Source organism: Hylaeus anthracinus, unplaced genomic scaffold (assembly GCF_026225885.1).
Source record: "Hylaeus anthracinus isolate JK02 unplaced genomic scaffold, UHH_iyHylAnth1.0_haploid 12001, whole genome shotgun sequence".
NCBI lineage: Eukaryota > Metazoa > Arthropoda > Insecta > Hymenoptera > Colletidae > Hylaeus > Hylaeus anthracinus.
This window is the reverse complement of record NW_026534348.1, coordinates 3565439-3592372: the sequence shown is the minus strand read 5'-3', so window position 1 is coordinate 3592372 and position 26934 is coordinate 3565439. Positions and strand designations below refer to the sequence as shown.

At 42.5% G+C, this 26934-nt stretch overlaps 6 protein-coding genes and 1 pseudogene across 15 annotated transcripts; 3 read left to right on the top strand and 4 right to left on the bottom strand.

The window, feature by feature from the left end:
- Positions 1-264: 264 nt before the first annotated feature.
- Positions 265-2296, top strand: LOC128890861 (cdc42 homolog). Of its 4 annotated transcripts, none has more exons than XM_054149781.1 (5): positions 265-419; positions 981-1183; positions 1269-1378; positions 1450-1647; positions 1715-2296. In XM_054149781.1, the coding sequence occupies exons 2-5, from the start codon at positions 1006-1008 to the stop codon at positions 1802-1804; spliced, it is 576 nt and encodes a 191-aa protein (XP_054005756.1). In that variant the 5' UTR covers positions 265-419; positions 981-1005; the 3' UTR covers positions 1805-2296. The 4 variants fall into 4 exon arrangements, with proteins under 4 accessions (XP_054005756.1, XP_054005753.1, XP_054005755.1 ...); XM_054149778.1 differs by lacking the exon at positions 265-419 and adding an exon at positions 426-615; XM_054149780.1 differs by lacking the exon at positions 265-419 and adding an exon at positions 426-716.
- Positions 2297-2442: 146 nt separating this feature from the next.
- Positions 2443-12631, bottom strand: LOC128890854 (uncharacterized). The gene is made up of 3 exons (XM_054149757.1): positions 10204-12631; positions 8358-8462; positions 2443-8231 (listed from the first exon to the last, which is right to left on the bottom strand). Exons 1-3 carry the CDS (start codon positions 11054-11056, stop codon positions 4438-4440), a joined length of 4752 nt encoding a protein of 1583 aa, XP_054005732.1. The 5' UTR covers positions 11057-12631; the 3' UTR covers positions 2443-4437.
- On the top strand, positions 5190-17294 carry LOC128890857 (rho guanine nucleotide exchange factor 3-like). Of its 5 annotated transcripts, XM_054149767.1 has the most exons (6): positions 14834-14974; positions 15080-15159; positions 15341-15582; positions 15655-16018; positions 16099-16527; positions 16598-17294. In XM_054149767.1, exons 2-6 carry the CDS (start codon positions 15094-15096, stop codon positions 17012-17014), a joined length of 1518 nt encoding a protein of 505 aa, XP_054005742.1. In that variant the 5' UTR covers positions 14834-14974; positions 15080-15093; the 3' UTR covers positions 17015-17294. The 5 variants fall into 5 exon arrangements, with proteins under 5 accessions (XP_054005744.1, XP_054005741.1, XP_054005740.1 ...); XM_054149769.1 differs by lacking the exons at positions 14834-14974; positions 15080-15159 and adding an exon at positions 5190-5317; XM_054149766.1 differs by lacking the exons at positions 14834-14974; positions 15080-15159 and adding an exon at positions 8897-9239 and having other exon boundaries at positions 16607-17294.
- Positions 13223-15016, bottom strand: LOC128890859 (RNA exonuclease 4). 3 transcript variants are annotated; one of them, XM_054149773.1, is made up of 2 exons: positions 14870-15016; positions 13223-14307 (listed from the first exon to the last, which is right to left on the bottom strand). In XM_054149773.1, the coding sequence occupies exons 1-2, from the start codon at positions 14929-14931 to the stop codon at positions 13467-13469; spliced, it is 903 nt and encodes a 300-aa protein (XP_054005748.1). In that variant the 5' UTR covers positions 14932-15016; the 3' UTR covers positions 13223-13466. The 3 variants fall into 3 exon arrangements, with proteins under 3 accessions (XP_054005748.1, XP_054005750.1, XP_054005749.1); XM_054149775.1 differs by lacking the exon at positions 14870-15016 and adding an exon at positions 14374-14562; XM_054149774.1 differs by lacking the exon at positions 14870-15016 and adding an exon at positions 14384-14561.
- Positions 17295-17400: 106 nt separating the features above from the next.
- On the bottom strand, positions 17401-20023 carry LOC128890851 (N6-adenosine-methyltransferase catalytic subunit). The gene is made up of 5 exons (XM_054149749.1): positions 19884-20023; positions 19537-19717; positions 19123-19284; positions 18849-19047; positions 17401-18779 (listed from the first exon to the last, which is right to left on the bottom strand). The coding sequence occupies exons 3-5, from the start codon at positions 19280-19282 to the stop codon at positions 17468-17470; spliced, it is 1671 nt and encodes a 556-aa protein (XP_054005724.1). The 5' UTR covers positions 19283-19284; positions 19537-19717; positions 19884-20023; the 3' UTR covers positions 17401-17467.
- A 226-nt stretch (positions 20024-20249) lies between these two features.
- LOC128890853 (uncharacterized) lies at positions 20250-21338 on the top strand. The gene is made up of 3 exons (XM_054149756.1): positions 20250-20508; positions 20599-20680; positions 20748-21338. Exons 1-3 carry the CDS (start codon positions 20440-20442, stop codon positions 21077-21079), a joined length of 483 nt encoding a protein of 160 aa, XP_054005731.1. The 5' UTR covers positions 20250-20439; the 3' UTR covers positions 21080-21338.
- LOC128890850 (patched domain-containing protein 3-like) lies at positions 21091-26887 on the bottom strand (annotated as a pseudogene).
- Positions 26888-26934: the final 47 nt, after the last annotated feature.

Sequence of the window (26934 nt, the reverse complement as noted above, 5' to 3'; positions counted from 1 at the left end):
TCAATTATTTCTATAAGATGGCGCCACCGATATTTTGTTAGCAATCAATCTTTATTTTTTATAAACTAATAACAATCCTCTGCTCTATAACGCTACAATATATCATTTCAATGTATTATTTAAACCTTCATCTTAATATTTGTTTATTTATTAAATTTTGCGCCATCTCGCAGTAACAGTGGGAACTATTTTCACTACAAACTTGGGTATTTTCCCACCGATGACGCCATTCTACTAAATCCCGCTCACAGAGTTAGCTCACGGGTTAGCGAGCAATAACCTTTCTGAATTCACCCAAAGAAAGGTACTGTTATAGGTGGCAGTCATGTATAGCATCCTCGAATTGGCCAGTTGTCGGCTTTCTATACCAATTCAAAAAATTTGTGACAGTAAAGTGTGTTGTCGACGCCCAGTTACTCGTGAGTGTTTCGGTTAAATTTCATATTTTACATTCCTCGATGCAATACGCCTTTTACCGCGTTAAGTGGTGACAAATGCGATTGGATATATCTGGCCCTATATTCGGACGATATCGCTTCAGAGGAAAAATCGATATATTTGACGAAATATCTAAAATGGCGATCTGAAAAAACAATTATTTCATAGCAGACCTATGTGTGTAATCGACCTGGCTACCATTGAAATTTTTCAAACTGGTTTTTCGTTTCTTATGCGAAACGATCGTTTTTTTGTGAACATTGGGGAAACGCAAAGAGGTTCTCGATTAACGCTTAGCATTTATGTCTCTTTACTTGGGGAGCACACGACAAAATGTTACGGGACGTAATTGGACGTGACTGAATGTAATGAGACGTAACAAGACTTGACGGAACTCGGTAAGACTAGACAAGACTAAACGCGATGGAACGGAACGAGACGAAATTTCACGTGTCGCTGACAAGTAACCTCGTGTAAGAAAGCTTCCCGCGTATCGCATTAAGGACCGCTTGTTGTAACGTACTACTCATTTCTTTGCGCAGGAAGATTAAAAGCTGAACAAGAACAATGCAGACAATTAAGTGCGTTGTGGTAGGCGATGGTGCAGTAGGTAAAACTTGTCTGTTGATATCGTATACCACCAATAAATTTCCATCCGAATATGTCCCAACAGTATTCGACAATTACGCAGTAACTGTTATGATTGGCGGGGAACCATATACATTAGGATTATTTGATACAGCTGGTAATTGTCGTTTCAATCAAATTTATTTAGTCAAAAGTGTAATAAAATTATATCGCTCTGTTTACATCCATGTGCTTCTTTGCAGGTCAGGAGGATTACGATCGTTTACGACCTTTAAGTTATCCTCAAACCGACGTGTTTCTGGTTTGCTTCTCTGTCGTATCGCCCTCGTCATTTGAAAATGTTAAAGAGAAGGTACGTCTCTAGAATTTGACTCTCGACCCATCTTCTTACAGCAAAATGTAAAATTAGAAATCTTTTATCAGTGGGTTCCAGAAATAACTCATCACTGTCAAAAGACTCCGTTTTTATTGGTCGGTACTCAGATAGATTTGCGAGATGACGCCGCGACTATAGAGAAACTTGCAAAAAATAAACAAAAACCTATATCGGCGGAACAAGGAGAAAAGCTCGCCAAAGAGCTAAAAGCTGTAAAATATGTCGAGTGCAGTGCTCTTACACAGGTATCGTGTTTATATTATCGAACGTTTTCCGATCAACCGATTCGTTACCGTTTTTTCCGCATTTTAGAAAGGCTTGAAAAATGTGTTCGACGAAGCGATCCTAGCCGCTTTAGAGCCTCCCGAGCCAGTCAGAAGAAGACGGTGTATCGTCTTGTAGAGCACAACCGACATCCTTTCTAAAACCTATTAGCGCTATTCAGCCGAAGACTGTGAGTTCCATTGTACGGTGCATGCAAGAACATTTTCGACGATCGGTAACCCCGATATCCGAGTAATCGGTACGATTCATCTTTCGTTTTTAACGCATTCGATCCGTGCTCGACATAAACGAAAAATTCACACAAAAAGATGAAAACAGACATTTTATACGTAACGGAGACGCATATAAATGTATACGAATATGCGTCTCCCTTTGCCAAACCTTTCGTTGAAGAAATATAAATCAACGATCGGTTTCGAACGAACGGCAGCGAGCATCGATACTTTTGACGATCGCACGAAAGAAATGGCATAATCACCGAGACCTACGAACATCCATAAGAGTTTCGTAACTAAATATTTGCAAAACATTCAACTATTTAATGTATAAGACGTTTTTATTGATAAATTGGTAGTGTGAATTTTTTAATAAATCAGTTTTAAAAAATGATTCGTACCTATGAATACATTTTTTACGATTTCTACGTACGTTTAACTTTGTACTTTCGCGAGAACACGACGCGACGGTAATGTCGCATACTAACTTTAATCCTTTTCGTACGTAGGTTTCCCGAATAAGAACATGTGTTTTTGCGGATACTTGTAAAAAAAAAATCAACACGATGGTGTGGTTAAAGCTTTATTTACATTCGCTTTTTTTCACGGTGATATCGTTGAATAATTACGTAAACTATAGTACATGTAAAACTTGTTCTTAAATTTGGCCGTTTATTACCATGAATGTTTGGTACCTAACTTTGGATTGAAATTGATCGCATTCGAATATCGTTGTACGATATCGAATGTTACCTTACCTTCTACTCTAACACGTTGATACTTCACTTTTATATTTAAGTCGCTACAGTACCGATTGCGATACACTGTCGTTACACATGTATCTGGATAATGCACACGCCCAAATCGACTCGTCGTTCACTCGTCTAATACTCTTTTTCGTGAAACGAACGTGTACTCTACGCTTTCGCTTCTCGCGAAAGACGAAGCGGCATACGCGACTCGCGTACACTATCCGTACGTTTCAAATATAGAGAGGGCAAACTAATATCAACTACTTCGCACGAGAAATGATCGTGTCTCGCATTTAGTCTCGCATTTGAACACTTGTATTGTTTTCGTAATACAAAAAATACGGAATACTGTTTAACTGTGTCACCTATCGTTCCAATTGTCTCTTCGTTTCTTTTATCGCCTTTTTCGTTGTACTGCCGTTTACAACGATAGGTTCCTCGAACATTAGTCTTTCTCTCGTAAGCATAAGACGGAAAAAAGAGGAGCGATTAGAGGAAACGGAAGAGGCGACGGCAGGATGTCATTGCGCAAACGTAAATCACGAAAATTCAAGAAAATACGGGCCCCCCATTTTTTTTTCTTTTTTCTTTTCTTTTTTTACCGACCCTTTAACGAAACAATCGAAAATAATTTGCTTCGTACGAAACGTTGCGATAATCGAAATAAAATGTCTCTGGTTCGCGATACATTGCACCTCTTCTTTTTCGCCATGATATTCCTAATTACTGTATCAATTCCACCGCAATTATGTAATTCAACTTGAATTGTAAATAATCGTCGTCAGCTATACTTACACGCATACATAAACGTCTTGAACGTACTTTGGTTTATACTTGTGGTTATTAGCATACGTATTCTTACCGTGACTAGAATCGATGACAACGGCACGTTGTCGGTGTGACACGCGACGAAACAGTTTGCTTTGCGGCGTAACGCGGGCCCTGAGTTTACAATTTTGTACATCGCACGCGATTCCGTTTAATTTTAAGATGCGCGCAATGGGCGTTTCGTCACGAATATCGTAATTCCTCGCTTTAAGACGAAGAATAAAACACAGATTCAATTTCATCCGTTCAACCTGAAGACTCTGTCTTATTCTCAGACAGGATAACAATGCAGTTCGTTCACATCTTGCTGAAAGAAAATCAAATCGCGCGTTTGTATCAGATTCTTGCGCCTTGCAACCGGGAAAAAAAGCTCAGTCTTAAAAGCGAGGAGCTACCATATCGCGCAACTGATCGTCTTTTTACTATCGCCGTTATCGCGAGAGTCTGTGTCGTCTAACACAATCAGTTCAGGGGTTACGAAAGGTGGGTCCGTAGTGGCAGACATAAGACAAAATTATAATACAGTTAATCGTACCATTGTACAGGGTGATTCAGCAGATATTACAATCTCGATTTACGTTTCAGATAGAGCTGAACGCAGATTAACAATTCCACGTCAATTCGAGCGGAATCGATGTCTGCCAAGTACAGACCCTTCCCTTGTTAAAGATCTTCCCCCGCTTCGCCTCCGTACATACAGGAATGCCGGCTGATATCTCATTATGTATTCGTCGCGTCCCATCAAACACAATACCGCACGTAGAGGGGAACAAAGTCACGCGAGGGTCTGCGCAGACGTGGATAGGAAGTTTAGCGTGGAATTGTGTTTACCCGAGCGGAATGAACGGCCATGCTTCGATAGACGAACACGTGTGCGCCGTAGACGTAAACACCCGCTTCGGGGAATACTTTGGTACACGAAACGTACGAGAACGCGTTATCGCGTCTCGCGTATTTAAACGTTCATCGCGTAATATACCGAATTCGGGGCGTGAGGTGGCAAGGACACCGCGGCGGGATTGCGCGCGTAAGGATTAGTCGCGAGTAGAATTCCTGGCTGCGGGACGTCGTGAGAGGAAGCGCTGGCTGCTCCTTCAGGAACGCCACGCTCGATGACCGCGTAGGGCCCGAGAACTTGTTGCTGCAGCTTCGACGGCGAGCAAGGGATCTGCAACGAGGACGACGACGAACAGGAGGACGAAGACGAAGAGGAGAAGGAACAAGTGGAGGAAGATGAGGAGGAGGAAGAGGACGAGGACAAGGTCGCGGCGGAGGTGCAAGGCGTGGAAACGGATTGAACAGTTCCACGCGTAGATTCGGAAACATGATTTGGAAGCGCGTGCGGGGACGTCTGCTGAGGCGCGACCGTGACGGTGGGCAGGGAGGAGAAAGACGAAGACATGGGCGACGCGTACGATGACGAGGTTGGCAACGACGGGGAGTAGGTGGTGGCGCACGAGGCGATCGAGGTAGAGGAGGAAGAAGACAGAAACGTTTGAGCCGATTGCAATTCGGACGAAGGTGTGACGACGGTGCGTCCAAGATGCACCTGGTAAAATCTGTAAGAGTTCTCTGCGGTCGGTGGCCCGCTGCCAGCGTACGTTGCGCATCTCGAGGGTGCGATCACGGTGTAAGAGGACGACGACGAGGGTGGAGCCGCGGCGATCGTCGACGGCAACCGATAGAACGTGGGTTGATGGTGGTGTCGATGATGTTGGTGCTGATGATGGTGGACTTGTAACGAGTGACCTGCGGTTTGGGGCACGGGCGAGAAGGCTACGTCCGAGATTCGAATGTCTTCAGGTTGTTGATGATGGTGGAGATGAAGATGCAAGGTTTGTTGAGCTGGTTGTAACGCTATGGGATTGGGGGGCGATATCGCGGCGAGGCGCGAGTCGAAGGGGGGAGAGGTGCCCAGGGGCACCGAGTGACCGATCGAACCGGTAGGAACAGGCGAGGCGAGATTGCTTTGCGTCAGATTCGAAATCGGCGACAACGAACGGTTCCCCAGGTGATAGTATCTCAGTTGTTGTTGCTGTTGCGACGTAGGCAGTGGTTGCGGCTGCGTTTGCGGCCGATGATCGTTCTTATTCGAGCACGAGTACGGGTAACGTTCGATGTGACTCGCGTAGCTGGGGGATGGATGCGACGGCAGAATGCGCTGGATATTCTGATAAGTCGGATCGGAGAGACTGTTGCACGGGACGAAGTACATGGTACGATAACACTTGCCGTTACTGGGTAACGGAGCGTTAACGGCGGGCATCGCGTTGCAGCGATAATTGGAGAGCGTCGTCACGACGGCCTCTCTGCGTCGGGTGTTCGCTGGAAGAGCAGTCGTCCCGTAGTCTCTGCCGGCACCGTCGATATCTTCGGCGCCAGCTGCGACGCCGCGCTGGCCACGCGCGTTACCACCGTTCAGCTGCTCTTGGAAATATTGCTGACCGTTTCTTTGCTCTTGATAAAAGCGGTACGTGCCGTCGTTCGCCGGTATTTGCACATGCTGTCGCGAGAACGTCTCGTCCGTGCACGGCACGTGCTCCAACGAGCTTTGAGTGGCGACGTTTGTGTTCTCCACGATGGTCTGATAAATATCGTCGATCTGCTTCTGCATGGTGTTTATTCTGTTGATCGTGTTCGCGTCTCGTTCGTTGGGAACCAGGCTACCGACGATGGAATGCGAGACGGAGTCGTCGATCGTTTCGTCGTACATCATACTGACGCAATTATTTTCTTGGTAGGTCGGCAACGGAGATTGGAAGTTTGATCCAGGCGCAGCAGTCTCGTCGTTTTCCAGAACCATTCGATGAAACGTTTCGTCGGAAGCGCTATTGGAGAGTCGCTGTTTGATACCTGTTACCGATGGTCTGCGATTGAATCCGTAATCGTTCAGCTCGTCGTCCTCGTCGTCGTTGTCGTCGTTGCCACCGTTTCGATCGTCTTTGTTCGCTCTATTGTTATCGTATCGGTGGACAGCGTTGCATTGTACTTCGCCGCGGTTCTTATTCTCATTGTTCACGCGATTGCTATTGACGTCGTCGCGATGAGCGACACCGAATTGCTGCCTACCGTCGTCGCCGTCGCTTTTCCCGTCGACGACTCTGTCCAGTCTGTTATCTGCAACGTAGCTACTTGTATTATTCATCTTTGGCAAGTAGTGATCGTCTACCTCGTTGTAACGACGCTTTATTCGCTCGGTTCTGAACTTGTCCTGTTCGACGAACGCCAGCAACTCGTCAGACATGTTGTCACCTATGTCTGGTCTATTGACGACCATCGGCGTACCTTTGGTAACATCAGGCGCGCCTACGTAGCTTTGATCTTCGTCGCGCAACGCTGCCTCTATATCCTCCAAACTGTAAGGCGACATCGCGTTGTAATTCGCGGCTGAATCGCGATTCTCGCCAGCCATCATCCTCGAATCGTGACGATAGTAGTCTTCCTGAGTATCCGTACTATTTACAGTCACGCAGGACAACGGAGCCAAGCTCGCCAAGAACTGTCTACGCGCGTCCGAGTTGTTCGCTTTTACTACAGAGTTTCTCGATTGTTGGCACTCTTTGACGTTATTGCTCTTCCCATTGTTCCCCAGACCGAGGTCTGGCATGTTGGAACTTTTCTTGTGCACGAACAGATCCGTCAGCTTTCTATAGGTCGATTGATTGTGCGAGTGATCCGCGCCACCACCGCCCAAAGAGTTTTGCTTGTGATAATTCGAGGCCGCGATCGTCGTGGTTACCGCGAACGACGTTGCTGCTGTCGGTGGTATCGCGGTCGTTCCAGACGGTACACCGTATCCCGTAGCCGTAGGTGTCGCCGACGTCGGAGTCTCGGCGACTTGGACGGTTTGGGGAACGGATTTCGCAGCTACTTCCTGTTCCGACGTCGAGGCACGCGATAAATCGCTGTCGACGCTGGCGATCGCCACCGAATCGGTAACGTCCGTAGAATTGGAACACGCGTCACCCTCCTCCTGATCCACGCAGGTCAGCTGACGTATTCTTTCCTCCAAAGACAAGTTCTTCAAGGGTGGATTCTTTTTCCTGGAGGTCGAGCGATACTTATCCAGGAGACTCCTGCGTAACGTGTTTCTCTCGATCGTTCTTCTGAACAGATTCGAGTCTTCGTCGAAGGAATCGGCGCTTTGGCTCTCCGACATCTTCGATCTCTTCACGGTGTCGAATAAACGCAGACTCTCGGTGGACACGTGGTGGCTCGGGCACTGTTGCGAATCGTCGATGGAGTTCGTCGAAGAGATCATCTTGCCAGGCGGCGCTGGAGGCGGCGAAACGAATTTTGGATTCGGGAACAGTTGTCTAACGGCGGAATTTGGTTTCAGGCTGTTGCTGGCCAGGGAAGAGTTGCCCAGCTTGAAGACAAGAGAGAGTTCCTTCGCGTCCGACGCTGTCTCGCTTTGTGCCAACCTGGTCTCGATGGAGTCCTCCTCCGCGCCACTTGCCAGCTTTCTAGATAACGTTCGCTGCGCATCGCGGTCATCCGCGGCGCAGAGACGTCGAGCTTCCTCGTTTCGCGACATACATTCCACGGAATCCGCGACGTCGTTGATCGTGCTTTGGAAAGCCGCGATCCTTTCGGAAACAGTCTTCCTGTCGCTCCTCCTTTCGTTCGACGAATCGATATCCTCCCGTCGAACGACCCGTTCCTCTTCTTCGCTGATCTCGCGAACAATACGCCGCTCCGTGACCGTCGTCATGGTTATCGTCTCCACGAGATATCGGTGGCGTGCTTCTGCAAACAAACATTTTTTCCTTGTTCAAACAAACTATAATTCTATAGTTCTTATATACATATATAGTTCTTATTTGATAGATTTGATTATTCAGATATATAGAAAAAGAGGAGATGTATACGTACCGGTGGACGTCGTTCGTTGCAACTGGTCGCTTGATTTCTTTGCCTTATCGTCGTCGATCTCCGTCACCTCCTGATCGTACGACGAGTCCCCTTCGGTCTTTGTATCTGTGAAATCGTACATATTATTTTAACGGTGTCGTCGAAGAGAATATAGTTATTTACGTATCGTAAAGGGTTTTTCCAAAGCCTTTACAACAACGATTCCCATTCTACAATCGTTGATTTCGTTTAGAACACCGCGTACGTAAACCTCACGTGCGCGTGAGAGGTATATTAAAGAGACGCAAGAAGCGTATTCCACGAGATGGTGATCAGTTTTTGCCAGGAATGCACGCATTCGTCCTTGCCGCGTACCGTGAAAGCACCGGAGTCACGCTACGTTGTACACGCTTCCGATGAGTGTAGGCGCGTAGCGTTATCGTTTTAACGTCCACGGAGACGAGACATGCCGATCGATGTTTACGGGTTACGTAGCCATCGACGTACCTGCGTGCTTCTTCGTTACGAAACGAGAATAATAACCGCGTCCGTTGTTACAGTATATCGTTCGTGCGCGAAGAGAGGAGCCCAACGTCGGTCGTCCAACTCGAAAACACGTGTCGTGGGAAAAAGTACGCGAACTCGTTCGAAAGAATCCATTATTAACCGCCGCGCGTCCCATAGAAACGGGGAGTCTATGGGAACGCGCGATAGCTCTCCCGTGTTGGCACGACTCGCGGTGGAATAGATTTTTTCCCTTGCGAAGCGCAAGTGACGGATCGCGTAGTTGACGCTTGAAATCAAATTTAACGTATTGTTATGGAAGAATATAGCGTTTATACAGGGTGTCCCGGCATTGATGGTACAACCGAGAAGGAGGTGACACGAAAAAACAAATCGAAAGTAAGGAATAGAATTTTTTCATTTGAGATTTCATTTTCGAGAAAATCGATTTTAAATATTAATCATCGATGTTTTTTGTTTAATGGAATGATATATTTTCGTTAACGTAATGTTTCGTAGATGACAAAATAACGAATTCATCCATGTACTACGATATGACCTACGAATGACCTTCAATCCAGAAAAATGGAATAAACAAAATTCAACGCGTAAGATTCATTTGCTTCATGATGGACAATTACGATTAGGTAAACGGTCTTTGTGCAACCGCACTGCTTCTCTTAAACGCTGTCGAATTTCTCCATAAATGAGAATCATATCAATTTTATCTTCTTCCGGTTAACGCGTCGTGAAACGTATAGATAGATAGATTGGAAATCTTAGAGAACATTAGAATTAGAAATCAGAGAGCAGGAACGTCTTCGGACTGATCAGCAGTTGTAAACACGAATGTGTACAAACACATAGATAAAGATACGAATGAATTCATTATTTCGTCAGCTACAACATTACGTTGACGAAAATATATCATTCCGTTTAAAAAGAACGTCGATGACTTTGAAATTTTATAAAAAAAAAAAAAAAGACCTTGAAAATTTTGTCCCTTAGACCGTTACATGTGGCCTTTCAAATAGTGTAACGTTATCCTAAGAAGTGTTTTTGTACAACGAAATGTAACGGAGATATTTAGGTGTTCTGTTTCCTTCGGACTCGCTCTGTATATAAACTAAATTAAATGAAATGAAATTATCGATATCTGCCGATAGTGGTGCTCGTGCGTAATTGCTGGAGAAGTAAAAAATAATCGTAGGAAGAAACGCAACGATCAACGAGTGACAATTGTGTGGGAACGAACGTTCCAACGTGCTGCATGAACGGTTGGCAAACAGCGCGACTCACCCGCTGTTCGTTGACCGCGAAAGTAGCCTAACTAATAGATACTTGGCTACGTCGAAGAGCTTACCGTTGGAGTAAACATCTTTGTACCCCTCTGGCGGGCTGAGAGTTTCGTGTTGATGTTCCTGGCGCGGTAGCGGCGAGGATGTTTGATCCAAAGTTGCGGGTAGCCGCGGTGGTGGCGGTGGCGGTGGCGGCGGTGGAGGTGGTGGCGGTGGCGGCGGCGGTGACGAATGTAGCGACGTCGTTGTAGAATGTACAGACGTGCTCGTTTCCCGCGAGTTAGGTTCGATCGTTCGCTTTCGATTTCCATTCTCTCCGTCGGCTCTCTCGCGTCTCTTTTTCGCCCTCGTCTCCGCTTTCGCCAATCTCTCTTCGTTCTCCGCTTCCAATCGACGCTCGTTCGCCTCTACCCTTCGTTCCTCTTCCTCGGCATCCTCCTCCTCCTCCTCCTCCTCCTCTTCCTCCACCTCCTCGTCTTCGTCGTCGTCCACCTCTACCTCGTATTCGTCCTCCTCGTCCTCCACGTGCAACTCCACGCAATCGAAACGCTCGCTGCCGCAACCCTGCTCCCTCACCGTGTTCCCGTGCATAATCTCCTCGTCTCTCTCCGCATCGTGGTATCGACCATTATCCGAAACGCCGAACCGTAGGTTGAACTCCGCTCTGCACTCTTTGCAATTCCCCAGTTGCATCAGTTCGTGCTCCTGGCAGCAACAGTCGCAGTCCTCTTCGTAATCCGTGCAGCATTCCTCTTTTATCAATATTATGTAATCAGCCGCGAAGAACTCGTTTAGTTTCTCGTTGATCACCACTCGATTCTTCTGCGACCTGGCCTTAGATTGGCCGGGCTTTTTCAACAGGGACTTGAGAATCTTCGCAGGCTGCTCCGCCGGAAGTTTGCTTCCGTGCTCCTTCATTATCGGGGCTTCTTCGCTCTATCCTTTTCTCGCTGCTGGTGTTTCTCCCCTTCCGACTCCTTTCTCCCCTGGCGTTAGCCGTTTATTCCGTCCTTCTCCTCCTGTCGTTACCGTACCGTCTCGTCGGACGGTCCGCTCGTGCCGAGCGATTTCATTTTCAATGGAAAAAGAAAAGAAAAGAAAAGAAAAAGAAAGAAACCAACAAGCCACCGGCGAGGTGCACGCGCGCCGTCAATCGATTACCTCCGATCGATCGGACGATCGCGTTAAGTGATCGTGTCCTGTAACTGGCACACCATATTTCGCGACGTTCCCTCGAAACTCTACGCGCGTAAAACTCGCATACTCGACGGTGAATCTATCTATCGCGAGAATTAACATCGACGGAAACTATCGGTGCATTCGAGACGGAAAGATCGATACGCTCCTTTCGACGTAGACGGCGAAAAGGGAAACTTCGGATAACCCATCTCGCGCGAATCGATACGTATCCTTTTAGCGGCCGTTATCCGTCAGGAACGTCAATAATCGCACGAATAAAAAAAAAGTCGACGTTGCGACGCGTCGATCCCGCTGGGAAGAAGCAATCAAATGTTGCACGCACAGGTAGCATTCACGGGTTTTTTCACACCGAGAACATCGTTAAGAAACGAGGATCGAAGAGATATCGTCGACGCTATCACTGTCACCAACACCGGTACCGACGTTCTTTACCGTCGTCGACCGTACCACCGTCGCCACCGCCGCCGTTCTCCTCGCGTATCGTTAACGTTCCGCCGTTGCTTTCGTCACGGCCATTGTTTTCTTTTTCTAAAGAGTCACAAAACAGTTCGTTCCCGGTGCGCAAGCGAATGCTCGTTTCTAGTAACACTCTCTACCGTTTATCGATCTCGGACGGCGAACGTGGGCGCACTTCTAAATGACACGACGCGCCGTCATGGTTCTCGCCGTGATACGTACTTTCACCGTAAATACGCACGTATGTTCCTACGCTCGCCGACATATGTACAACTCTTGACACTCGTGAATGTTAATCGAACGTTGTCACTGTTGCGTATAAGCGACAGGAAAGCGAAACGGTAGGTTTCGCGTTCGATGGTCGAATCCAAAAGCGGAAACGATGTACGACCACGACGGGGTTGGCAGTGATGAAACGTGAAATTTGACGTGTACGTACGGGTTCGGTGGTCAGCAGACCGGCAACGATCGTGCCATTCGGGGCGCGTAAACTGCGACCACTGCGACTACCGCTGCGATGCAATAGTACCGAGTCCGTGTATGCACGGCTTTCAATTCGAAACGAACATCGAACGAACTAGCTGTCATCGGACCGTTTCAGCCTCGAGAGGACTCCATCGTACAACCGTGCACCGAAATTCAACGAAACGTTCTCCATTTACCGTCAGTCGAGTATTTATCGATATAGGAAGGGAACTACATACCTTACCCAGTTATCTACGTGTGGCGCCACGGACAGGATTCCTCCTTTACCGACCGCGACTGTCAGCTTAAAAAAGAAGCGTGTCGCCGACAAAAGAAGAAGGTACAGGAAGTTCACTCTTTGTATTTCCTGTAGACGGATCGCGTGCGTTACGCGTCTATTGTGTATAACAAAACGATATTTTATTATTGTGTATTTTATTATTGTGTATAATACACAATAGGCGCGTAACGCACGCGATCCGCCTACAGGAAATACAAGGAGTGAACTTCCTGAAACCCTCTTCTTTTTTAAACTGACAGTCGCGGTCGATAAAAGAGGAATTCTGTCCGTGGCGCCACATACGTTTAACCCTTTGCGCCATCTCGTTGCAAAATGCTCAAACAAGTATCGCGTATATTTATAAAGATATTTCTGTCGGTATATTACCCTCCGCGTTATAATCGTCTTCATAATTTGTTTATTATTTGGATTACAGAATGCATAGTATTGTATAAATGTTTAGTGTTAAAGTCAAACATCCGCTCTAAACAATTAAATAACTAACAAATTAGGAAAGCAATTATAACGTAGAGTGTAATATACCTACAGAAATATCTCTATAAATGTAACGCGATACCTGTTTGCGCATTTTGCTACGAGATGGCGCCAAGTGTAAAGGGTTAATATGTATATACACACACAAATCCATACATCCGGTTTCCCCATTTAAATAAACAACATAATATATGTATAAAAAGAAATTTATTTAAACTCTTTCAACGTGTTCTTATACATCGACAACATTCTATTTACAATCTTAAATACATTTGACACCCTTAAAGTTTGCCGTTATACATTTGAAAGTATCGCTGGAGGCTGGAAGATAGCGAGAATTGGTTTTTGCTATAAAGAGGATTGCAAGAAATGAAATCAAATTGCTTAATATAACTTCATGTTACGCGAAGTAAAAATATTTTGGTGTTATTTTTATTTCATTCTTTGCTTAGAATAGAAATCGGACTCCCACTTGTTTCTGTATAGCACGTACAAATGCATTGCAGCTCTTGCATCTTCTACTGAACTATGTTCTCCAATTTGTATCTCTCTACCCAGCAATTCGAGTGCAAGTTTCTTTAAGCTTGGTGTATTTCCTTTGGATAACTGTCGAAAAATTTTGAACCTCGAAGTGTCTCGTAAATGTTTCCTCGGATGAGAGAGATACAATACATCCAAATCATGCTTCAATGCATGACCAACTAAAATACGTCCCCTTAATATCTCTGCTACTTCTTTCTGAACTATGTCGAATTGTTCTCCAGTTTGGAGATTTTGTGGACGGATACCGCTGACTTCAGTTCTATAATCCTGTACTGGTTCCCTCGGTTTGACGTACTTGTCGTAAACACAGAAACCATGTCGATTCACGATAGACACTCTAGCTATCATACTTTCGGTACCGTCACCTATACCAACCATTTCACAGTCCATTGCCACCTGTCGCGTCAACTTCTGTTTACTTTCATCGTTAATTTCTTCCTCGCCAATCAGTGGTATGGAACTAGAGTTCGCAGTAAGCATATGATGTTTTCTTCTGGATTTCTGCTGATGTGAAACTGATTTCCTTTTAATATTTTCTGGACTAATGATATCCTGTTCTAACGATGGCGAATTAAAAACTAGATTCTTAAAAATCTCCCAATTACAACCTGAGGCATTTCTTTCAGTGTGTGGAACGACGTGATTGTAATTCTTTTTATCCTTTTCGTCCATGGTCCTGTTCGTAGCAAATTTTTTAGAGCGACGTTCTTTTTCCATCGCCTTAGGTTTTCTAAAAGTTACAACAAAAAAAGATTATTCGTTACAAAAATAATACGAAAAATACTTTGGATGTTACCTATCCTAACCTCTTCATTTAACACGTGTACGTATACAAACACGTATCTTTCAACTATTCGTGTAATTTTTATCCAATAGTTATTAAATATAAACTATCTACTTTCGAACGTACACAAAAGTCCACCCAGGTTAATTGAAATTATTAATGTAATTTGTTAGATAATGTGTCAATACAACATGGCGGCGCAAATTCAAAACAGACGGTTGTACGATTCAAAAACGGGATGCTATTGTTTGTCTTTCTCGAATGTACACGTGAATCTATAGTCGCAACTAATAATCGAAACTCCTTTTTCTTTCATTTACAATAATATTCAAAGGCATTGAGAATGGGCAAAAATGCTTCGAAGAGAAATTAAAGTATGAAACGTTCGACATTATTTTTTTTATATTTATCAAGTGGGGGTTATGTTCCTTCCAATAAAACTGTACCGATAAATCGTTGAACCTAGCGTCTCTTTCGTACGAAATATCAATGCTGCAAATGTTCTCACCTTATGAATAATCCTATAACAACAAAACACGCGGTGAAAATTAAAGTAGCTAATGCCAGCATGCTGGAGTAAATGGAAAATTATTCCAGAGTTTACATCTGCCAGGTTTGTGTGTACCTGTAAATCGTTTTTCTCAAAGACTGCGTAGTTTGACGGTTATTTATTACGGAATATGAACTGTGTTTGCCGTGTTTGTGTGTGAATTTACAGAAGCTAAAAGAGTCATGAACGATGATAGTAATAACACGATTAAGGATTCTTTTCCAGAACCGCGAAATAAGTTCTGGTTGGTGAGTATTTATGTACTGTCGAGAATATTTGAAATTGACACTTACAAATTTATACAGTTATTTTAACGAAATTATTTCTTAGCGTTCTTCGAATTTATCCGTTGAATTTATTACGATAACTCTTTATTTTAAATGATAGAGAATACCAGCAGCTACATTATTCTGTAATATGTTTAATTAGCGATCGAGGAAGCGTCCGAAAAGTGATGCTATCAGTATTAGCTCAATGGATATATCCATTGAATCGGAGTTGGGAAAAAAGAAGAAACGAAGGAGAATCACAGAAGTGGCCAATAGTATTTTCTCCTCTTCTGGTATAGGCAATAGACAAGGGAATACTCTTCATAGGTCTTTTACAATTCAACCAAGTGCAGATTTATCATTTGTGGATAACGAACTGGATACAGGAACATTAAGAAGAAGGTACAAAGAGAACATTCCGAAGTATACTTTTAGAGCCTTTATTTTCATTGAACTTAATATTTGTTTTCCTAGGCACCAAGAAAATAATGAAAGTACTAGCAACTTTGTGCTTAAAAGTTGGGTACTCGATGTAGCAAAGATGGGTACCAAAGACAGATTGAATAATGTTTTAAGTCGGAAAGAAGTTAAAAGACAAGAAGCAATTTATGAATTATATTGCGGAGAAAATGTACTCATAAGTGATCTGTGTATACTCAAAAATTATTATTACGAACCATTGATACCTACTGGTATTTTTAATTCAGATGAGTTACTTACAGTTTTCGGTAGTATAACTCATCTTATTGAAATACACACTAAACTGAGAGATGAACTGATGGATTTAAGAGATCAATATGGATTTACAGATAAAGTTGGTCCTACAATACTAAATTGGGTTAGTTACTATCAAATTTTAATAATTAAAATTGAATACATCTATTGGTTTTACAGACGTTACTTTCGTAATTCTTGTAGATTCCAATGTTAACAAAACCATATTTGGAAAGGTGTAGAACGCAAATATGGGCGAAACGTATATTAGATGAAAAAAGATTGACGAATAAACGTTTTCAATCTTTCTTAAAAAAACGCTTGGAATCTCCTCATTCTGTTGACTTGTGGACATATATAGACGTGGCCAGATCACGTATTGTTAAATATCCTTTATTAGTTAAAGAAATACTCAGGCATACTCCAGCCACGCATACAGATCAAACATCTTTAAAAGAAGCGTACGATATGCTGTCCAAATTACTTAACGATATAGACAAAACTATGGGGGCCGCGGAATGTCAATTAGCTAAATCAAAAATAAATATAAAGTCAGACTATGATTCTACCAATTGCATTGAAAATGCAACAGAATTGATTACCGAAGGACAGCTTAAAGATATACGAGGAGTGGTAAGAGGAATTCCTAAATAATTTTTCACTTTATTTTTTTAATTAAATTTATGATTGTACATTATTTTAGAAATTTCAGTGCTTCCTTTTCAACACTGGTTTTGCCATAACTCGAAGATCTAGATCTATGAGTAAAAAGTACAACCTATGTTTTCCCGTTATACGCAAAGAACAAATTTTTATAAGTACCGAGGACAAATCTGTTACATCTTGTGGGTTTAAAATTGGCGATCATTTTTTAATAACCGAAGATGAGCATGGAAAGAGACATTGGATCGATTCGTTTAACAAAGTTCGTCAGAATAAAATTGATTCATTAGAAAATATTATTGGCGATAATGAAAAAGAAAATCAGCAGGTTTTGACACCAGCAAAAGTAAAACAGTCTGCTGGATCATCTTTAAATAAGATGAACGAAAATAATTTTTCTATGACATTAAAGAAAAGTTTTTTAAGACAGAAACGTAACAGTATTAATTACGTTTGATATCCGGAACTTAATGTTCCATTTTAAATAATTTTCTACGCCCGTATATGTATTATATTCTATTAAAAAATGTCTGCAATGTATTCGTGAATTTATATATAGCATTTCGAACAAGTATAATTTTACATTAATGTATGTACTTATGTATGTAATATTTAAATGTTTCCAAGATGAACACTTGCTCATTAAAGCTTGTGGCTATTGGAAAGAATGTATCATGTACAAATATGTTCAATATTAATTGTAAGATAAAAAAAATCCTATCATATGCAATTATATCTAATACAATGTGTACATTTATATTATTATATTTCGAAAGGAAATTATTTTTTTAAAAATATCTTAAGATATGACACAGAAATAAGAACTGACAATTTTTATTCAACACGGTTTTATTCTTATAATTCTTGTAATAAAATAACAGTCCACTTATTTTACATTAATCTAAAATACTTATGGTTTCGCAGGTTTCATCGAATTTCCATCTGGATAACGTTTTTTAAAAGCCTTTATGAGTTGAGGATCAATCAAATGAACACCATCTACTTGATTACCTAATGTTATCCAATTAGGTTGAACATTATGTGGTCGACCAAATAATTCGATCTTTCTTGTCCCCGGGCTCATACGTTCGATAATTCCATAAATTTCGTCTGGCTTGTGACTAGTGGCGCGAACTTCGGCTACAATAACGTCGCTATCCAATCCCCGATTAATTCTTGGATTTCCTTTCATACCAACCAGACAATGTTCTTTACCATGATTCAGCCAATGACCCGTCCGACCAGTTCTTATAATTCTTTGTAACTGATTGGTTTTTACCCATATAATTTCGTCTACTCTCTCGTAACCCCATAACTGTAAGCATTCCCTGCCAAGCTCCATCGCTCTCCCTGTTACCCATAAAAATAAAAGACCTTCATCTTGAAGAGCCGGTATCCCTAATTGTCTCATTTCATCGTCCGACATGGTACCATACGGTAATTCCATGTGAATGTCCCATGGAGGATCTGCCATTATAACAGCAAATTTACCCAGTACAGTCATATCAAGATACCGTAAGTCACACTGTATCCATTGCGGTGGATGAAGAGTCAATGCGCTACCTAACGATCCACCGCTGGTAGGACAAGTAGCGTTGCTACCATTTTTACTATCTAATATTAAAGCTTTAGCCACCGTGACATTACTCGCGTTATCCGAGTCATTTGATTCCTTCTGTTGAATTGTTGGTCCATCTACTTCATAATGAACATACTTGCATGTATCCATATGAAAGCAAGTGTTGAGAAAACTACAGTCGCCTAAAGATTCATCTGTGTGACTTTGAATAATCTTTTTGAAATGAAGTTTCTTGCATTTCTCTGCAAATCCAGGTCCGCCATTTAATTTAACACAATCCACTCTTGTACCATGAGGACAAAATTCCATGACCTGAGCTCCTCCTTGAGACCGAAATCGTTCAGCCAATGATTTTTCTTTAGACGTTTGTTTAGACAACAAGTCTAGAATTTGCTCTCCAACCTTCTTATTTTCTTTTTCCCTAATTGTTGGCATTGAAATAAGTGACATTATATCCTCTGTGTTTTTTTTATCCAATTTGAGTTGCTTTTCTGCAGGTGCATAATCATTTAGTTCGGATGCAGATGTTTCTGCACTTTCTGGATTTTCTGTATCATCCGATTGAGACTGATACGAGGATTGTGATTCTATCACTGATAACACAGTATATCCAAAAATACCATTCTCTGTAACTTCTTTGATTCTGCAAAGGTATTTAGTCATTTCATTGAATATAGAATAAAAGCATACAATAAAGTGGAGACTTACTAACTTAACAATATCTTGTGCTGCAAACTTCTCTAAAATTTTATGAATATCAGTGGAAGATACATCTGCATTCAAATTTTTTCGAAGTTGATCTATTAATTCTGCAGATGTAATAGGTAAATTGGGTAATGATTCATGAAGAATGCACAGAATGTCCCTTTCATATTCGCTGTGGTCAGATCTGTGTGTATGCCCAGTTGCATCTACATCAAATCAGTTTAGCACTATTTTGTAAATACAAGTTTAAAATATGATAAATATCCGAAAAGCTTACTTACCGCCAGTAACAGATGAATCGCTCGTCAAGGTGGATGATACTGGTGTTGTAGAAGTAAGAGTAAATAATTCATGTCTCTCACGTTTTCTTTTCTGTAATTTTTCCCGTAGACTGTTTCTCTTTATTTTAATAGCTTGAATTTCCTCGAAAGCGTCTGACATGACTTATCGAAGAAAAATGTGCGAATACAAATATAAATGAGTGTATGAAAATTATATGCGTTCGATACTTAAAATTCGTAAAAGCGTAAACCCAAAAGTTCCATTTACGCTTGACATTACGAAAAAATTAAGATGTTTTATACCTGGTCACACCGATCGAAGTAGTTTAAACTATTTAGAAATACATACGTTTCCGTCAAAACAGTAACATACATAAGTCATTAACAACTCGATAATGACATACATACACATACCTAACCTTAATTCATCTAGCTTTAACTGAAGAGGTACAAACACATGGCGTGCATTCAGCGATTCAGCGGACACAAGAGTTATCGGTGATAAAACGCCCAAGTTTGTAGTGAAAATAGTTGCCACTATTTCTGCTAGATGGTGCGTGGTCTATTATCAGTGGCGCCATAGTTGGTAGGATGCCTAAATTCATAGTGAAAATAGTTCTTATTGTTTCTGTAGGATAGATTTACAGCGGGAAATGTGAATAGGACTTCATGGGACACATTCCCCATTAATTTCCCTTCATTTCTTGGCACATTTCCCTATAATTTCCCTTCATCACTTGGAACATTTCCCATTAACTTACCCCTATTTTCTTTCATTCGGTAACCATGCTAGCCGGTTTGTCGGTTCGTTAGCTATCTCGTAGGCGCAGGGGTGCCCCCAGTATGCGGCAACCTATACTGGTCGGTTTGTCGGTTCGGTTGCCATCTCGTAGGCGCAGGGGTGCCCTCACTACGCGGCAACCTCTTAGCATGATTGACAGTTCAGTTGTCATTGCACAACGCTATGTTGGATATTTAGGTATGAGAAACCGGCGAATGGGAGATGCGCGTTTAGCCATAGACTGTAGACTCTATACAGATGTCTAGCAGTCTCATGAATTCGCAATAGCAACGTAATGTGGCGGACAGGCTTCACTCCGAGTTCAGCTATGCCCGGTCTCTGTATTCCTATGTCCGTGACATTTACTAACACTTACTGTCGTAGTTAATTTATTACGCCACGAGCAGCCACGAGGAATTGTGAGGGATACTTGCGTAAAGAAGTATAAAGGGTGTAGAGCGATGCGGTTATTATGTTTAAATATTTTTATTACTATTGTTAGCGAATGTCAGTAAGGATTCCTAATTAAAAGTGAAATGTCGACCACAAAGGAATTCTTTCTTTCTGTTACTCAACGTATCTTTAGTAATTGGACCGCATTAAAAGTAAGTACACTATATTCCTTTGAAAAATTTACTTGAAAATATGTCTCAATTTCCATATCGTGCCCTACATTTTATTGAATTTTATTTTAGATGGCAGTGGAACATGGAATGGGATTAAAAGAAAGAGCGGTAGACTTGTGTCCGTATATGACGGAGGTTATGTACATGAATGGTTCGTTATTTCATTTCGATGAATTTCTATTGCAGTTATTTTATAATTACCATTTCTAATTCTTCAGAGAGTCTGAATAGCAACGAAGTTGCTAATGAACTGGAAGACTACTTGGATGAACATTTTAATACAGAACTGGAAGATGACAGTGCAGTGCAAGTTGCAGAGGAATTGCTGAGATTCTATCGGTATTGCTGTGAAAATAACGAGAGTATAGCAGTGGCAGAGTTTGAGAAGTTGCCACCATTGCAATCGTGGCTTACAGCAAATGAACCTCAGAGAAGAATCCAAAATTTATCCATTGTGGAGAATGATACTTCCAGTGGAGAAGAAGAGACGTCACAGGATACCGAGGTTGTAAGCCAGTGGACAGAAGTGAAATCTAGGCGGAAAAGATAACTAGGACTAGATATTTGAAATGACTTCTTTTATTTTTTTTTTTATAAATGAACATATAAACAACTGTTTTACAGTACAAGTGCATTATTTTTGCGAATGTAGTTTATATGCTAGGACTTTGTAACCAAAATACTTATCTAAGCAGTCTTTTAGATACAGCCAAATTTTATTTGGCAGTTTCAGTTTCTGTATCTAAAAGAAGGAAAGGAAAGAAATTGTTAAAATATGTAAAATCGTATTAATAAAACATTTTTTTGGATATTATTCTATTTTTGTTTGACCGTATTACCTTTTTTATTTTGAGATAAGGAAACAGTACAATATCCATTTTGTTCCCTTACAATATTCTCTTTTTTTGTCTTACTTAATCTCTCTTCAGGACCTAAAATGCTTAAAATTACGGGTAGGAATAACAATCCATGGAAGAGACCAAACATTACCACACACGTGAATAACTGAAACAATAAGGATTGGTATGCATTTTAAAAATTAATAGATAGCGCATAAAATTTTCTATGAGTACCTTAAAGAATGTACTAAATATGTAAGCTTCGCTGGACCCTAGCAAAACAAATGCTAGAAAGGTACTTAAACCTCCGTTAAACACAGCTGGACCGATAATAGAAAGTGTTGCGATCGCACGTTCTATAAGAATCGTTTGCGGTTAATGAATGTCATAATCTATGTTTGCATGTTTATAGTGTTAATAAATGATATCGAATCTTACCTTTTTTACTACCGTTTGTACGAGTAAATTCTAGCCCGACGTGAGCGGCATAATCGACCGCTAGCCCCGCGCACAATAAAATCATAATGCTCGAAGACATTTCAATGGTCAAATTTAGAAAGTACATAGTACCTAACAAGTCAACGAGCGTGAAGAAGACGCAACAAAGGACCCAGAATGTAGCGCGAAGGTTTCTAAGAAATATTATTATTACTACTCCGATAGTCACTATTTCTAGGCATAAGTTTCTGATCAATTCTTCTCCGATCACCTGCGTAAGAATTTACATTTAACAATACAGAAGGGAACTGTATTAATATATAACGTTAGTCTGTTGTACCTTGTTCGCTGTCCACGAAACGTAGTCTGGCGAAAATATGGCGATATAGTCGTGGCCCTGGGTAAAGTTCATACTTCGAACAATCTCTCTAACGGACTCCATAGCTTGTACTTGTTCCGACACCGTGTTGATAAGAACGTGCTGTATTGGAATCTGAGATGTCTAAGGGAACAACAAACAAAGAAGTATGTTTTAGGAAGCTTACATTAAAGATGGAAAAATAAAGTATCAGCGATAGACTTCCGTAAGTACCGTTATGTTGTACTCTCCAGCCGGTAGCTTGTTGAAATTAATGTCCTTGATGTACGCCTGGCCTTCTTTCGTTAACAGTAAATACTCCGTAAGGATGTTATAGTATTCTTCGCTGCTTTCGATGTCGTCTGAGATGAAAGGGTTGTTACCAATTCGTTTCTAGAGAGCTACCGATTATAAATTTATGCTTACGTTTGCCAGTAGCGTTCAGCCATTTCTCGTAGGCGATGAACCACGGTTCGAGGGTGCCGTTATTAACGAACTGATTGCTTTTAAGAGCTTCCACTAATCTGAAAAGGGAGTCGCGATCCTCGTAATAGTCTACGCCGGTCATGTAAATCGCTGCTCGTTTTCCGTACTTTGGGAAGTACTCCTTCAATTTATTGTTGTACTGGATCGGATAGGAGTCGTGATTCAAGTAACGAAGAGGATCGAAATTTTGCTCCAGCTGGAAAATTGCCCAGGCGTTGACGCAGAGTAGCCCACCTGTGATCAATAGTATAACCGTTCTCACGGAGGTTTTCACGACCCACGGACCAATGTAATTTTCGAAGATGATCCGCTGAGTGTTCCTCTGACTGCATTCGTTTGGCTTCCAGTTCAGTTTAGGGCGGCAGCAGCAGCCATCTTTTCTGGCCTCGAGTCTCATCTCGTCGTATACAAGACAGCTCATGAAGAACGTGATCTCGTATATGTAGAGGAAGAGAATACCTAACGTAGCGAACGCGTAGAAGGATCTAAGACAGGGCATCACCGTTGTAATACCGAAGGCAAACGCGATCACGTTCGTGAAAGAAGTTACCGTAACGGACATGCCTGAAACAGAGGTACAGTCGCAAATTGATCGTTGTAAGCGAACGAATTACGAGGCCCTGAGTTGGAGTGGCCTGGTTTAAGCAACGGGTCTACTTAGAAAGAGCATTCGTACCCGCTTGTTGAATCGCTTTGGCGATGCGAACGGGAAGCTCCAGAGCCTGATCGCTTTCCGACAAGTTCTCGATGCTCTGCATGATCACGAACATATTATCCACGCCTATGCCGAGCAAAAGAAACGGGAGAATGGAATGTATCGGTCCGTAAGTGTATCCCAAGTAGTAGCATAACCCGAAAGACGACACGATCGCCTGGCCAACCACGGACACTCCCAAAATCGACAGATAGATTCGTTGCTCCAGCGCGTTGCATTTGCCGATCATCGCCATCACGTAAACAGCGATCAGCGATATTCCGCAGCACAGTACCGTCAAGTTGCTGTTGAGTATCTGCTGTAGAGTGTCTATGTAACTTCGGGAGGCGATCGCGTAGATTTCCATTCCAGGCGGTAACGTGATGTTTGGACGGAGAACACGATTCACGAACTCCAACTCCCATTCAGGCGAGTTGGGGTTCGATTTCTTCAGCATCCACAGCAAGATCGTCGCTTTCGCGCCTTTCACGCGACCCTGCTTGTCGTACGTGAGGCCTGAGAGCAGGGGACCTATGTCCAGCAGTACGTTGTCGTTGATTCTAAAATAAATGGAGGATGAAACGATATGCTCGTTACGAAAGATATCATACGTATCGTTAAATACTTGTGTTTGAGAGCTCTGTTCACATCAGCGAGCGCCTCTTTCTTCGTCAAATTACGAACGTCCTTCGACAAGCTGGTCTCCCAGAGTTGTATTATCGACTGGTATATGCAACCGTTTCGCATCAGCGTGTCGTTCAGCTGCGTCAATATTTCTTCGGGGACTTCGAGGTCCTTGAAGATCCCCGACGTGTCTTCCTGGTTGAACCACGTCAGATATCTGTAACGCGCACAGCCGTTACCTGTAGCCGAACCGATCGAATCGTGATTCTAAAATATTATGGGATCGTTTTACCCGGCGCACACGTCTTCCCAAGTATTGTTGTTCACCACCACGTTCTTCACCCTATGCTCGAGCTGGTGGATCTGCGACAACGAAGACACAGTTTTTGGTATCTGTTACGTGACGCGTCATTCAGTTCACAGATTCCAGCGCAACCCAAATCTCGTGAATCTTTAATGAATATCAGCTAAGGATCGTGCGTTAAAGTGGAAAAGAACCTTCGTAGATACTCGTATAATTCATGATCGCCTATGTACCGAACGCAGCACTTCGGGCTCCAGAACGTTGGGGGCGGTCACTATGATACTTTCGTATCGGAAATCGTCGCGGAAGTGCGTCGCCACCCAGGCAGCGTCCGCGCGAATCACGGAGTTGTCGGGCACGAAGCTCTCGATGTCGTCGACTTCTTCTTTCCACAGAAGCATGCCGGGGGCGCAGACGCAGTTCAAGCAGAAAGACACCAGCAGCCACAGCCAGGGTCTTTTTCCTATGCTGAGCCCGATACTGAAACAAGAAAAGAAGAAGCGTTTGTATGCAGTTGATCACAGGAAGAATCGTACAACTTTATAGTAAACGTTATAGTAAAGTTGGCTTACGGTGGGTTCAGTGCTACCCCTCAATTACATTTATTAATACTTGTGAAATGAGACAGATTATCGTTTTTTTTGCGAGACTTAAGAGTATGTTTCACATATTAATTTGAGAAATAGAAGTATAAGTGGCACGAACTTTTAGGACGACCTAATATTTAACGCGGGTGAAGCGAACCACCCTGTATATGTACCATTATTTGTATTTTTAACGCACGGTAAATATAGTTTAAAAACAAGTACAGCGTTCTTTATTCTCGCGCGTTAAAGTTTCTATATTCTTCGATGCGCGAGACGAAATTTTTCGAAGCTGAACAAACGAAAGCTGTCACCCGAGACGAAATTAATCGCCGTTTCCTGTAGTAACGCTGCGGTAAGCATGAAAAGGTCTCAACCCGTGGCAACAAGTCTGCTTTAGCGTCGAACGAGACGTGCCTATACGCGTACTGTGACCTACAACCTTAAAAGAAACGAATGAAAGAAGAAGGAATTCTGTCGATTTAATTGGGTAATACGTAGGGCAGTGATCTCTGAATGGGATAATGAGAAAACGCGTGGCGCCTGAACCGACGGTCAATTATAATTCGTGGAACGAAAGAAGTATTCTTGATTCGGTTAATTCAGAGGGCTCCGATGATCCCACCTTAAGTGGATTAACCGAGACAAGGTTCACGCTTTGAAACTGACCGACGGTAATGTTATCAACCACCGCGGGATTTATCGCGTTTCTACGCTGTTGAAGATCGAGCCACGTGAAAATCAATCGATGCAAGTTGTAATTCGAGCTATCGGTCGTCGTCGCTGTTAGCTCATCGCGTTGGAACAATCGTCGCGTGTTCTTTATCGAAATGCACAACGACTAGTCTACGAAAAAATTCAACCTGAAACTACACGAAGGTGTCGATGAAGACGCGAATTAAAACACAGTTCGATCGAGCATTTCGCTTTGTATTAGGTTGTCCCGAAAGTTTCTTTCGCGAGTTGCACTCAATTATTTTATGTGGTCGTGTTTATATAAATGGACGATCTAATTTCATAGATATTCATGTTGTAACAGTAATGGAGCAAAATGAATCGTGCACAATTCAGTAATGTAACATAAAACATCAAATATTGTGCATGTATTACTTATTAATAAAGCGAAAGAAACTTTTTGGACAACCTAATAAAACATCGCCGAGGTCTAAAGTAGTTATTTCGATTGATCTTTGGTAAAGTAATTACTGCTCGTGATTTCCAAGGAAGTTACATACGCGAAACGTACAATTCGTTTAACGATTTCCAACCTTAATCGCTGTTTTTGAGATCGATACCTTGCAGCGTATGCGCTCGCTGTAAATGCAAGGCCTCGTCATAGTTTGTACCCTGGACAATTAACGTCTCCGTATGAGATTACCATCAATGGGCGTATATTTCAATGTCAATTCATACGACGGAACCTATTATTTAACCCAGACAGCGGCGTGTTCCGGCGACAATGCTGAACGCAGCAAAAACCGAGCTGATCACCGACAGAATCGTGATATTGTGCTTAATTTGTTCACGTCCGATCCATTTTTTGTTCTCCTCTCTACGTACACCAAAGACAATTCTCGCTAAAACAAAGACGAATCGTACAGATTATAGACCCGCTCGCAGGAAATAGAAAGGAGTATCTCGTAACGTCGATTGTTCAATGAAAAGTCTTCCCAGGAGCGAGCAAACTACTTTCTAATAATCTTAAACGATCCACAGAGTCCCTGGTGAAGACAGGCATCGGAGGATAGAGAACGGTTCCATCAAAGAAAGAAGTTTAGTCGAGTTTTTGATCCAGAATCTTCAGAGGATTGGAGATCCTGGTGGTCCACTCACCAATAGAACACTCGATCCGAGTTCAGGTGCAGGTCGAGCAGTATATCCTTGAGCCGTTTCCACGTGGTCACGGTGGCGGTCGCGTTTTCTCGTTGCGTCTCCATCCTCGCCGTGCGACGCTCAGGTCGTTCCGTCGCCGAATGTCCACCGAGAGCGTTTGTGAGCACACGAGCAAGCCGGCGTGCATGTGACCAACGATGGAAGTAATCTGCCACAATTATATAACACTCGCTGCGGAGGTTCGG

Excerpts from the sequence above, each read along its gene's own strand:
- LOC128890859 (XM_054149773.1), bottom strand. The coding sequence starts at position 14,931 with ATGCTGGCATTAGCTACTTTAATTTTCACCGCGTGTTTTGTTGTTATA. Across the intron at positions 14,308-14,869 it reads GTTATAGGATTATTCATAAG|AAAACCTAAGGCGATGGAAA; the intron begins GTGAGAACATTT and ends TGTAACTTTTAG.
- LOC128890854 (XM_054149757.1), bottom strand. The coding sequence starts at position 11,056 with ATGAAGGAGCACGGAAGCAAACTTCCGGCGGAGCAGCCTGCGAAGATT. Across the intron at positions 8,463-10,203 it reads CAAAGATGTTTACTCCAACG|ATACAAAGACCGAAGGGGAC; the intron begins GTAAGCTCTTCG and ends ACGATTTCACAG. Across the intron at positions 8,232-8,357 it reads GCAACGAACGACGTCCACCG|AAGCACGCCACCGATATCTC; the intron begins GTACGTATACAT and ends GTTTGTTTGCAG.
- LOC128890853 (XM_054149756.1), top strand. The coding sequence starts at position 20,440 with ATGTCGACCACAAAGGAATTCTTTCTTTCTGTTACTCAACGTATCTTT. Across the intron at positions 20,509-20,598 it reads GTAATTGGACCGCATTAAAA|ATGGCAGTGGAACATGGAAT; the intron begins GTAAGTACACTA and ends ATTTTATTTTAG. Across the intron at positions 20,681-20,747 it reads GGAGGTTATGTACATGAATG|AGAGTCTGAATAGCAACGAA; the intron begins GTTCGTTATTTC and ends CTAATTCTTCAG.
- LOC128890851 (XM_054149749.1), bottom strand. The coding sequence starts at position 19,282 with ATGTCAGACGCTTTCGAGGAAATTCAAGCTATTAAAATAAAGAGAAAC. Across the intron at positions 19,048-19,122 it reads CGATTCATCTGTTACTGGCG|ATGCAACTGGGCATACACAC; the intron begins GTAAGTAAGCTT and ends GATTTGATGTAG. Across the intron at positions 18,780-18,848 it reads GCAGCACAAGATATTGTTAA|AATCAAAGAAGTTACAGAGA; the intron begins GTTAGTAAGTCT and ends ATACCTTTGCAG.
- LOC128890857 (XM_054149765.1), top strand. The coding sequence starts at position 9,156 with ATGGAAGAATATAGCGTTTATACAGGGTGTCCCGGCATTGATGGTACA. Across the intron at positions 9,240-15,340 it reads CACGAAAAAACAAATCGAAA|CGATCGAGGAAGCGTCCGAA; the intron begins GTAAGGAATAGA and ends ATGTTTAATTAG. Across the intron at positions 16,019-16,098 it reads GTCCTACAATACTAAATTGG|ATTCCAATGTTAACAAAACC; the intron begins GTTAGTTACTAT and ends TAATTCTTGTAG.
- LOC128890861 (XM_054149781.1), top strand. The coding sequence starts at position 1,006 with ATGCAGACAATTAAGTGCGTTGTGGTAGGCGATGGTGCAGTAGGTAAA. Across the intron at positions 1,184-1,268 it reads AGGATTATTTGATACAGCTG|GTCAGGAGGATTACGATCGT; the intron begins GTAATTGTCGTT and ends GCTTCTTTGCAG. Across the intron at positions 1,379-1,449 it reads TTGAAAATGTTAAAGAGAAG|TGGGTTCCAGAAATAACTCA; the intron begins GTACGTCTCTAG and ends ATCTTTTATCAG.